General features: G+C 37.8%; 1 protein-coding gene across 2 annotated transcripts in view; it reads right to left on the reverse strand.

Annotated features, from left to right (window-relative positions):
• Window positions 1-12,580, reverse strand: part of COL15A1 (collagen type XV alpha 1 chain) — a 106,236-nt gene that overhangs the window by 57,857 nt on the left and 35,799 nt on the right. For both annotated transcript variants that reach the window (XM_042839729.1, XM_042839730.1), the window contains exons 6-8: window positions 7,415-7,541; window positions 6,459-6,577; window positions 1,359-1,421 (exon numbers count right to left, since the gene is read on the reverse strand). In XM_042839729.1, the coding sequence (XP_042695663.1) occupies window positions 1,359-1,421; window positions 6,459-6,577; window positions 7,415-7,541 (309 nt within the window). The remainder of the gene's footprint in view (window positions 1-1,358; window positions 1,422-6,458; window positions 6,578-7,414; window positions 7,542-12,580) is intronic.

Consider the following 12,580-nt stretch of genomic DNA (forward strand, 5'->3'; position numbering starts at 1 on the left):
ATGGGAGTATTTCATACAGACTGTTCATGTTCATAAAACTCTTGGCTTTGGTCCCTATCCCCTTTCCACTTCTAGTTTCACAGATGTACTCTTTACTCATGATCATACTGACTTTCTCCATTCTCGCTCTCTGAATTGTGCCTCTTTGTAATATGTTATATTTTGAAATTAAAAAATGAGAAATTCTGTGCCCGCTTTCTGTAATCACAAAAACATCTTAGAGATATTCCACTGAATATTCCATCTGAAATGAATTCAGGAGGTCACTGAACAAAGGAAAGTGGTTAGGTATTTACCACTGATTTCCAAGAACTTCTTCTATGCTATTAATAGAGCACTCAGGACCTTACTCATGGGGAAGACCTGACTGTGCTTGGCTCTTTTTTAATCCAGAACCCTGCTTTTGTGAGTTCTGTCTCTCAAAATGTATCCGCTCTCAGTGAATGGGAAATACAACAGTGCAGCACTTCAATCTCTAAAACAAGGCTTACTTGAGGTCGTTAACACAGTATGGTGAAAGTGACAGATTTAGCTATGTTAAAGAAGTACTCATCATCCTACTTGTCCCATTCTGTGTGTGGAGCCTGTTGATCCTGCACAACCAGCTCTCAACTACTGCATTTTACAACACTACCTACTGAAATGAAGCTAGATAGTGTAGCTGCAAAATAAAGTGTTTTAGTTGATCCCTAAGTTATGCAAGCTCCTTCTGAAGCTGAGGTAGCCATCTCCAGAAGATGCTTTCACTACTCTAATTAAACCAGTGGTCAAGTATAAGTTAATGGCCGAAGACTCAAATTTTACCCAGCATGAATGCTCCTTTTTAACTGTTGCTGAGCCAGAACATTTCTCTTTCCTAGCCAAACTTCATACAACAATACTATTCTTCTTCACAAAGGCAAAAATATAGGAAAGTGCAAACAGCAGTAAAAATCAAATAACAGTGGAAGGTGTTGTGTAAAATATTTCATGCAAGCAAGCACACATTTTATAGCAGACACTCTGAATTAAAATAAATAAATGATGTAATTCCTATCTCCTTTTTACTGCCTTCTCAGTGCCAGATCAAAAGCATTTTCTCCTTTAAGGAGTTTTCTTGAAATTACTTCTTTGTTGTCCTTTTCCTTTCTCACATTTCTTCCCCACTTACGTACATTTATCTCTTTGAGATCTTTGCATGAAATCCCCAGTGTTTCCTACAAAGCATTTCTGAACGCTAGGTATTAAATACATATTTATATTTCTTTGGGAAATTGTAATACTGTCAATTAGAAAAGAAAATGGATCATCTATGATCTGGATGGTAAAATGAAGCTCTTTGTTAAGCTCATGTGAAATAAGCTTCACGATATACTTACTCTTAAAATCTCAGTCTCTCTATCAGCATATCCAGAACCCAGTTCTTCAGGTTTCAGTCTAATCTGAAATTAAGTCAATCCAGTTTTAAAATACTGCTTCCAAAGATGAAAAAATATCACTTGTCAGTTGCAGCCAATACTGTTCTAGTCAATATAACTGTAGTAGAATGTCACTGATGAAAGAACTTATAATTCAACAAAAATATTTCAGTTGTGTCTGGTGATTTCATACTATTGTATTTCATGAATACCCATCTCTGTATTTACCTAATCATGCTTTATGAGTTGTGACACAGTCCTTCAGGACGCACATAGAATGTAACTATTTAAACTGATTGAAGACAAAAGGATATCTCAGACAAATTTTAACTTCAGAAGGACACCTGTCACTATTAGGAATATAATAAAAATCATATCCAAAACTTAGCAACTGTTTCCTACAATACCCTAGTTTGAAAGTCAAATTCTGAGATTCTCACAATTGCAATCCAAAGAAACATTTTACAATGGGAAATTGATATACCAAAGCATTTTCCAAAACATTTCATTTGAAAATATTGTTTAGTTTTAGTATTACAGTTTGACTGTACTCATCCAAATGGAATTTTCTTTTCCATCTTTGGTGAATCTATGATATTTCTTGCCACAATTACATTTTACTGTGCATCTCACATTTTACTGTGCACTGTATGTCACTCCAGAATAAATGAGTAAGTACAAAGTTTGGTTACATTGTGGTACTTAGTAAGTAGATTTCCTCATTTTATCACTACAACCTGTAACGCTTTTTCCACTTCAATCATGCAATCATTATTTATCTGTGCATTTACCTTTACCTACTGTCAACACTATGAACGTCTCTCTTCATTTTATTTCATAACTGCTACCATCTCTTGTTCTCTTTCTTATACAATTTCTGCCATTTTTGCTGAGGTTAATTTGAAGTATCTCTACTTAAGGGATTCGTGGCTTTTACAACCATTTATTCTCAACTTCTGTCAAAAAATCTTTAATAATGTATCGTTTCATTCTCATCTATGCATGTGTCTTTTTCCGTAGAACTCACTAAGATAGATTTGGCCTTCGTGTTTTAAAATCTTTTGGAAAAGTGATGTGTCTCCGCATCACTCAAACTGAGGACAATAAACAAATGGCAGACCAAACAAATCATACTTGCAAAACATTGTGTTTGCTTAATATGCATGTTGTTTCTCATCAAACAATTGGCACTCATTTAATTTCAATTTTTTTTTTTTTTTAAGTTTTGTATATAACTGCAAGTGTTTGATCCCACTTGTTTTTTTACCTGATACATCTGATGGACTGAATGAGGAGAAAAAATACATTGTTGTCTTCCCCCCATCTCACTTCTCTTGCTTTTGACATTCATCAATTCAATTCTGTGGAGTTCTTCAATGCACATTTTGGACATCTGCCCTGCATGATGGTCCTGGTTTCAGGACAGGTGTATATTTAAAGGAAAAGTAAATCAAATGTAGGTCTGCTTGTATCACAGGGCATCCCTCATCTGTGGGAGTGGAAAACTCAGCCTTTGTGCTACTCTACAAATGCATATATGTAGTACATATTCCTGCCCACCTGTCCTGACACTGCAGGACACTAGGTATGGTCTTCCCACCTTGCAGCAGGATTAAAAACAACCTGGTTGGCATAAAGCTTTCTTAAAAGACAGAAGTCAGAGAAATACAATTCACAGCATTAGCTTTTAATGGTTTATGCTTCAACCCCAGTTACGCCAATTTCTTACCTGGACTTACATCTCTTTCCTTTTTCTTTCCTCAGAAAGAGAAAATACTCTTTCTGAGTATTTTAATTATCTTTTCTGCATTTACAAAGCAGCAAGATCTGAATTTCAGCTGCATCTTGGTCTCTTTCCCTCTACATTTGAGAATTCACTGGATAAATGCATTCATCCATTCTTTTGCTCCCTGTACCTTTCCCAAATGGTTGCTATAGTGGGAGCACATTTTCTTAATTTAGGTCTGTTTTCACTGTCTGGCATCATGTCCATTTCCATTCACTTTGATAAATCCACACAGCTCCTGTCAGTATTTTGTGCTTGTTTTTCTGGAATTTTTACTACTCTATATGTACTACAATGATGAAAAAAATCCAGTTTTCACATTTGGGTCACAGTCATGTCTAGTAACTCAAACTGTGTCAATTCTTTACGAGCACCTCATGACTGTATTTCTGCACAAGAATCGAAGTGAAGAAGTGACAGTCAAGGACAGAGAGATCCCTACTTCTAGTGAGACGCAGAACTCCATTCATTCCCAGTGCTGGCCTCTGTGAGGAGTCTAGAAGCTGTCCCATATCAGCTCCTGTTCCAGATGGCTCCTAAATGGACCTACTGCTGCCAGAGCTGAGCCTTGAGCAGTGCCTCTGTGAGAGCATGTTTGAGAAGAGGAAAAAGTGCTATGCAACAGCAGCTGGGAGAAAGGAGTGAGATGATGTGAGAGAAGCAGCCCTGCAGCCACCAAGGTCAGTGCAGAAGGAAGGCAGGATGTGCTCCAGGTACAGAGCAGAAATTGTTTGTTTGTTTGTTTGTTTGTTTTTGCATCCATATTTGTGCTTGGTTACAACCAAGAACTAGGGATACATTATTTTGAGTTAAGGCAAATGCACCTAGAATTAACTGGGGATCTTTTATATTAGTTCTTTCCTACTGAGGTAATGCATCAGATAACAGGTGCTGGTTGATGCCCAGTGCTGATAGGGAAGACTGCAGGGCTGTTGCATCGTGTATCAGTCACTTGCTGCATCTGACACCCCATCTTTGTTCTTCATCCTACATCTCCCAGGAACTGGGGGAGTTGGCTGGTACTATTGCAGTCCCTTTCATTTCCTGAATATATTTCATTACTGCACATAACCACAGATGAAAGGGTTAAGCATCTGTCAGAATCAGAATTTGGTCCCATACTCCCACTATACCCCATATGGGCATGGGACCATGGCCACCCAGTAAGTGTGATAGGGTCAACATAAGCAATTGCAAATATTAATCCAAAGAAGACGGCTGCCCAAAACAGTGACACTGATGATGCCACGGGGATCCCAGAGAAAGGAGCAAGGTGAGAAGGGTTTGGCATCGTGTTTTTCTAAAAGGTTGAGGAGCAGATTCCCATCCTTATTCTTTTTTTCATTAATGATCATGCCTCAAAATGTGGAGCAATCTCTTTGGGGGGAAAAACATATTCTCAACAACTCAACAATTTGTACCTTACTCCTCCAAGGGGCACACACGTATTCTAAAGCCTCAAAAGTGAAGTGATCTCCAGGGAGAAAAAGGTATTATCAACAAATCAAAAAATTTGCTCCTTGCATCCCCCAAAGGGTACTTACATATTCTAAAAAACCAATCCTCTTACCTCAGGCTCTGTCTCAAGGGGTGCACTCAAACACTCAAAGAACAACACTCTCACCTCAGACTATATCCTGTCCTGTGAGGTCAATTTAAATGTCTTGATCCAGTTATTGGAAGAGATGGTTCAACATACATATATGCTGAGGTGAAGGCAGGGGAGGCCAAATGCTGTCCAGTGATTTATTACAAATTCTAAGCAGCTAGGGAATGCGGGGAAGATGGGGAAGTTACTGATAGTAAGAGAGAAATCCTAGCAAATGGCTTACAGAGTGAGGATAGTCATCACCAGTGAGTCAATAATTAAACAACATAATTAAATAGAAGGCATTAATTTTGGAGCAAACCTCATATATTTGCTACTATAATATTGGTCAGTAATCCATCATAGTTGTACCTGTTGCTATCATATTGATAAATTTTGAACTTATAAGCCATCTTTGTCTCCTCAGTTCAGTAATGTACAGGTACACACAATTTCTAGATTATTTTTCTATCAAGAAGGACCCTACTAGGTATTTCTACTTGGACATTTACAAAAAAAAAAAAAAAAAAAAAAAAAAAAAGAGCCTGATCTGGATTTTTGGAAGGCATCTCTGATAGCTGAAAGCTATCCAGTTATCTCCTCCTCTTGAGCACTTGTAAAAAATGTACTGGCAGCCTAAAAAGAAGCTAGGTATAGAAGTAAACAGCATCTATTCATGTAATTAATCTAACACAGAGATGTAATACGAGGAACACCAAGCCGTAGATCAAGTTGACTCAACTTTGATCCTTTATAAAGTGTTCTAGTTGTACAGTCTCAATAGTTCATTAATCAAAGCATCTTTTACTTGTAAATATCAGGATGCCTGCCAGTTACATTTCAAGAATTTTTCAGCTCCAGGTTCAGTTGTCTGGAGGCAGCCCACACTGCTTTCATAAAGGAATAAATAGGAGCTGCAGACATTCAGGAGTGCAGTCCACTCTGTCATTGCTTTTCAAGATGCAGAACATAGGATTTACATCTTGGCTGGTCATTCAATTAAAAATGAGTTTATAACTACATTTTCACATTAGTCTGAGGACAACTAAGGAAAACTAGTGGCATGCAATACAGGCATGGATCATTCTGGAGTTTAGTCCTCTTTCCTTTTGGTTTTCTGCATGGATTCAACTGCTAATAAGACACTGACATAACAAAGTGATTCTTTGCATTTGGTCCTTCACACAGAAGTACTTGAAGAGCACCCACACAGTGTCCTTCTAAATCTATTTATATGCCACATTTCTTAAAAAAAAAAAGCAGGACTTTCAGCTGTAAGGTAATCACTGTGGGGTAGAACAAGATGCCTAGTTTCAGCTAATTAAAAATCACGGGTTTTTGTGGTGAGGATTTATGTTGGTTATTTTTTTTGTTTGCTTCTCACTCCCTTTAATGCAAAATGGAAGTGGTGCAAAACTCATAGAAAATTTTTATATATGAATGAAAAATATAAATCCCCTCTCAATAGTAGAAATCATTGTAGATCTGAACTTTAGCATAGTGTGAACACTTTCCAATTTGCTGTAATGAGAGGACATTCAAAAATGTACAAAGCAGTGTGCTTTTTTGGTATGCTGCTATGATGTAATAGATAAAGGCAACAGCTCACAAAAGCAATTAAAGTTCATGTGTTCCTGCTCTTGAGAAAAAAAAAAGACAGGGCAAATATTAAATCCATAGTACAGACCTTTTCTCTGCTCACTCCTAGCAAGACACTAGCACCAGAGCCATCTTCTTCTCTTAAGATTTTCTGCATGACAGCTGTAGATTCTCTGTTGCTTTGTCCAGTTTCCACAACAGCTGAGTCTAAATAAGATAATCACTTATTACTGAGAGAGGAAAATTACTCTAATTCAGAGATTATTTATCTTAACATTCTGATTGCATTTAGTTACAAGAAAAATAAATTACTTAGATCATTACCAAAATACACAGAGAGAAACACTCCAAGAATTGGTGTTAGTCATTTTATAATTCTGAAATATTTAAAAGGACAGAAAAACAGAAGAAAAGAGAGAATAAAATTATATTTTGAAAGTTTACTTTAAACATCTTATTTGCCTCAAGATCGTGTCTAACAGCAGCCTATTTTTCACCTCTGTAATGCCAAATGCCATGCTTCTCATTGATCTGAGCAGAACAGAGAGGACTTTTCTCCTTTCCTTTGCCTAACTCCTGCTCAGTGCTGTAGAGTATTGCAGCCATAGCTCCACATGTCAGCTTTGTTTATTTATCTACCTATGTATTTAAATTTGAACTTTAAAATATAAACTCTTGTTCCATGACTTAAATTTCTATACTGTAGAAGGGTAAATTTATTCTCTGCATATTTAACAACGGCTGATGTAAGCATGGAGTGAAGTGAGAGATGAGTTGAATGGTGACTGTATTTGCTAACACTTATCTTTGCTGCTGTTAAGAAACTGTAGTGTAAGAGATTGCAGTTTCAGTGTTTGAGAAGCCAATCCTTTTCTAACACACAAGATCCTCAAAGTCTTAGGGTTTTCAGTTTCTGACAGCATGTAAAATATGTCAGTGGCTTTTCATGTATGGGAAAACTACTGACTCTGACCTACATAACATAAATGACAACTCTTCCTCCCATGCTCCCAAACAAGAAAGCAGACAAAAAAGAGGCAGTGCCTTGTTCTTTAATTTTAGCTGGTTCAGAGGTTTCTTCTGCTCTGTGATGTCCTGAGAAATCATTTTCTTTCAAATAAGACAATATGGTTGGAGGTGCTTCCACTGCTTCAGCCAATGAGTCTTCAGGCTAAAAAATGTAAAATCCCAAAACACAGTTTAGAAAGAAGTCTTAGCACATGCTATAAAGCAAGAATCAACTGATCATGTTTCTCAAAGCATAGTAATTAAAAGTTCTACATTTATGAAGTAAACCAGAAATCCAGATATCTCCCAAATAATACCTTTCAATTGTATCATTACAACTGAAATTTACTAAATGTCAGCAGATACACACTCTTCATTTTAAAAATTTTTATTTCACCTTTTTTTTCTTCCTAACAGTACACATTTAGCTTCTGCTGAGCATCAGATGTCACACAGATTTGGTCAGGATTTTGAGAAAAGCTAACACGGTTAGATCTGTTCATCCAGACCAAGTGATCTACACTTGACATGCCTATGGAGATGAAAAAAAATACAAGAAATATAAAGGTACTACTAGAGAACTAAGCCCAAAACGGTCTCAGGTCGGTAAAGAGTGGTCAGTTTTGTAACCTGGTATAATCTGTGAAGAGGAATATAACTAGTTTACCCTCTGCAGGAGTTAGAGAACTGGAGAAGTGTCAGCTCAGTGCCATGACAATTATTTTATGAGGACCTGAATTTTCCATTTAATTAAAATCTAGATGTGATGCCATGGTAGTTTGGAACTGACTTAATGGGCAAAGAATTCTGCTCTTGAACCAGATCAACAAGTACAACAATTTGTAATATGGATTGCTAAAATATTTACTGAATGTTGTGTTTTAACCCTGGTAACCAGACAAGCTCTGATGCAGACTCCTAATTACAACCCAAAACATACTTTAGAATCTCCATTAAAATATTTTTATATATATGTAACATTTTTTAATTTTTTACATTTCTTGTGATCAGTATGTGAATAATACAGAAATAGCTTTAAAAATGATAAAATCTATTTGGAACATTTACTTGTAGATTATTCAATTTACTTTAAAGCCAAAAGAATAATCCTCACCAGTACAGATTGGTAAGCCTTACTTTGGTCACTGGAAAAATCATGAGGCAAAATCTCTTGGAACACATTTCTAGACATATGAAGAAGCAGCTAACCAGGAACAGTCAATGCTGATTAATGAAAGGTAAGTCATACCTGATCAACCTGATTGCCTTTTGTTATAAAATGACTGGCTTTGTGAGTGAGAAGAAAGAGAAACACACAGCCATCCATGTCTCAGGCTGCAGAGTGTGCCTGAGCTTTGTTTCAGTGTCTAATGGCAGAAATCAACATCCCTGTGGGAATTGTGCCCAGGTAGAAGAACTGTTCAGCTTGGGGTCAGAGTTTTGGGAGAAGGTGAACAGGCTGAGGAGCATCAGGGAGTCAGAGAAGATCAACTGGTATCATTGAAATCAACTTGAAATCATACTTTGCCATCCTTGAGACACATGCATCAGCTGGCTGCAATGGAAGAAGTAAAGGATCCTCAACCTTCTTGCAACCACACAAAAAGAAAGAAGTCCTAAGAGACAGGGAGAATAGAAGCATGTTTCTACTTGGGGTGGCAGGCATATCCCTTCCCAGCCTACTTTAGTCCCCCAAGTGTCCTTATACAACCGGTATAAGGCTCTGAAACTTGATGAGCAGTCAAGAAAAAAAGAAAGATTATTGCAATAGATTACTTCCTTCTGTGGGGAACAGAGGCCCAATATGCTAACCAAACCCAACCCATAGGAAGCTGCTCAGGAAGAAGATGTTACCAGAAAACTCACTATCCTGACAGAGCGCTCAGCTATTTTCGTTTTTCATGAAGGCAGCAATTAAGTAGCAACGTGAAGTCCTAGGGCAATCAAAAGAGACTTCAGGGCCTTGAAATGATTGGTTAAAAGACTAGTAGTGTTTTTCTGTCTCTTTCAGTAGCAAGGAATCATATTGGAAGAAACAGACATATTCAGCTGATCAAAAAATGGCTCTGATTCTGGTGACTGGTAGAATTAGATTTATTTTTTTGACCGTGGAATGGTCTACACAATACTAGGTCTGCTGGTGCTTGGTGGAATACACCTTTGCCAGGGAGGGAAAAGAATTTTTGTGCAGTGATGACTGAAAGAACTTTAAACAAGCTTGCTAGGGGTAAAGTACAAAAATAGGCTTGCCAAGATTTCTTATTTGTAAATGGCAGAAGGGTGTCTGAGATGTGAAGAGGTGACTGCTAGCCATCTTGGCCATAGTCACTGTGAAATAGTCAAGTTTAAAATCTTCGGTAGTAGAGGAAAACTTCCAGAAAAACACTGACTCAAAACATTGAAGTGAGTAGACTACAGGCTGCTAGGGAATAAGTTAGTGATATCCCCTGAGAAAAAGCTTTTCATGATCGTGGGGTTCATCCGTGCTGTTCAGTTTTTAAGTATCACTTCTTAAAAGCACAGGAATAGGTGATTCCAAAATGTCAGGAGTCAAGCAAGCAGGGCAAAAGGCTGTCCTGGCTGAACAGGGATCATTTTCTAGAGCTTAGGCAGAAGAAGAAAGCGCATGGCCACTGAAAGCAAGGTCAGATGACGTGGGAGGAATACGGAGATGCTATTCATCATTGTAGGGAGATAACTCACAAGACCAAAGTTCAATTAGAGTTGAAGCTGACCAGTATCTCAGAGGACAATAAGAAGGGCTTTTTGAAATATATAAACAACAAAAGGAGAACCAGAGATAATACTGCTCTGTTATTTGATGAGGATGAACCGCTCACAAATAAGGAAAGCCAAAAAAGCAGATATTTTTAATGCCGCCTTTGTTTCTGTCTTCAAAACTGATGATGGGTCTGGGGTTCACAGAGCCCTGTGGAGGTTCTCTCCTAAGTTGGGGAGACTGTGGCTGCAGTAATGATCAACTCCCAGCAAACTCCAAACTTGTGCAAGATTTGCTGCTCCACCTGGATGCACATAAATCTATGAGGCCTGATAGGATTCATCCCTGAGTACAGAGAGCTGGCTGATGTCATTGTGACATTTCTATCAGTAATTTTTTAAGGGTCTTGGGAATCTGAAGAAGTGCCTATTGACTGGAAAGTGTCCCTGTTTTCAGGAACAAGAGGAAAGTGGACTCTGGTAGCTACAAGCCTGTCAGTCTCACTTTAGTGTCTGTTAGCATTGCAGAGAAGATTATTCTGAGAGTTACTGAAAAACACTTGAAAGGCAATGCAGTCATAGATCACAGCCAACGTGGGTTCACGAGGGGAAAGTCGTACTTAACTAACTTAATTTAACCTTTTATGACGGGGTTACCCATCTAGGTGAGTAAGAGAAGCCAGTTGATACAATCTTTTTGGATTTTAGCAAAGATTTTAATACCATTTCTCACAGTATCCTTCTGGATAAAATGTCCAGCATACAGCTAGACAAAAAATCATTGGATTTTGTATCTGGGTTGGAGCAACCCTCGATATATGTACAGAAAGAGATCTAAGGATTCTTGTTCAGGGCAAGCTAAATATGAGTCTACATTGTGCCCAGGCAGCTACAAGCACCAGTTTTACTCTTTCTGTACTTCATCCTTGAAAGCATCTGTTCACAAATGTATGCACTGCCAAAAAAGCAATGACAAGAACAAGGACTGGTTTTGCATCATGAGATATTTTTTTCTCTGGTAAGGTATATCTCATGAAAGTCCAGTAAAGAGACACGATCAGATTTTTCTTTGAGTTTTATGTCTGATTGCAACTCTACACATTCTATTAAAAAATGTGCTGGTATATATGTCAACTGAAAATGGAACTTCAAATATACAAAAAACTGATTATTTTTTCAATAATCTTGAAACTTACTCTCAAGTTCCATTATCAAAACGGAAAGCAAGATTTTATCATAAAACATTTAATCGATTATGTTACTTTCATACAAAAAAAGAGGGTTCACTAGATACACAATTGAGTAAATTTACAAACTCTGTGAAAAAGAGAAGAAATGCAGGTATAATGTCCATCTTCTGTAGTGGTGTCTTTAGTATACTTGTATTATTGAACTGGTTTGAGCAATTATTACATGTATATTGCCCCCATATGTCACAAATAGCAGAAAAACGAATCAAATACATATTAAAAACTAAAAACATATCACAGATTATTTTATAGTTTTTGTGAGCTTGTAAAGACTTTGGAAAATAGAAAATACATCAGCACCACATGAGTATTCTGGATACTTCATTTTCAGCTAATAAATTATTAAGCTGGACAAGATATACAAGGAGCAGCTGAGGTCACTTGATTTGTTCAGATCTTAAAGAATTTGTTTGATCTTAAAGAAAAGATGGAGGTGTGACTCTATGGTCTATGGATTCCTGATGACAGGAGTGGAGGGACAGGTACTGATCTCTCTCTGCTGACCAGCAATAAGATCCAAAGGAACAGCATGAAGCTATGCCAGAAGAGGTTCAGATTGGATAGTAGGAAAAGGTTCTTCACTGAGAGCGTGCTTGGGCACTGGAACAGGCTCCCCAGAGAAGTGGTCACATCACCAAACCTGCTGGAATTCAAGAAGCTTCTGGATATCTCAGATATATGGTTTCTTTATTGGGTGGTCCTGTGAGTAGTGAGGAGTTGGAGAATATGACCCTTGAGTGTCCCTTTCAATTTGGGATATTCTCTGGTTCTGTGATCCTTGTGAGCCCTTTCCAACTCAGGATATTCTATAAATCTATGAAACTGGAAATCAGTTATCCAAAGAAGGACCTGGGGTTGTCAGTGGACTGAAAGCTGAAAATGAGCCAGTAGTGCATTCTGTCAGCAAAGAAATATATATTAGCAGGAGTTCTGACTAATAGATCTAGGGATACTGTAAACTTCTTTCATTCAGCACTTGTTAGACCACATGTAGAATGCTGATCCAATTTTGGTCCCCAATTACAAGACAAATATTAGTAAACTGGAATGGGTCCAGCATATGCCCAGCAAGTCAGACAAGATCTGGAGCACTTTCCATGAGCAGTCAATGAAGGAACTGTTGTTCTTCAGTCTGGAGGAGAGAAGCCTTCTGGCTGATCTTGTGGCAGCCTTCCAATGCCCACAGTAAGATTATCAGGAATAGGGAGCTAGGCTATCACAGTAGTGCTTGGCA

This window comes from Centrocercus urophasianus, unplaced genomic scaffold, assembly GCF_019232065.1.
Source record: "Centrocercus urophasianus isolate 14NV4802_14NV808 unplaced genomic scaffold, USGS_Curo_1.0 seq_11, whole genome shotgun sequence".
NCBI lineage: Eukaryota > Metazoa > Chordata > Aves > Galliformes > Phasianidae > Centrocercus > Centrocercus urophasianus.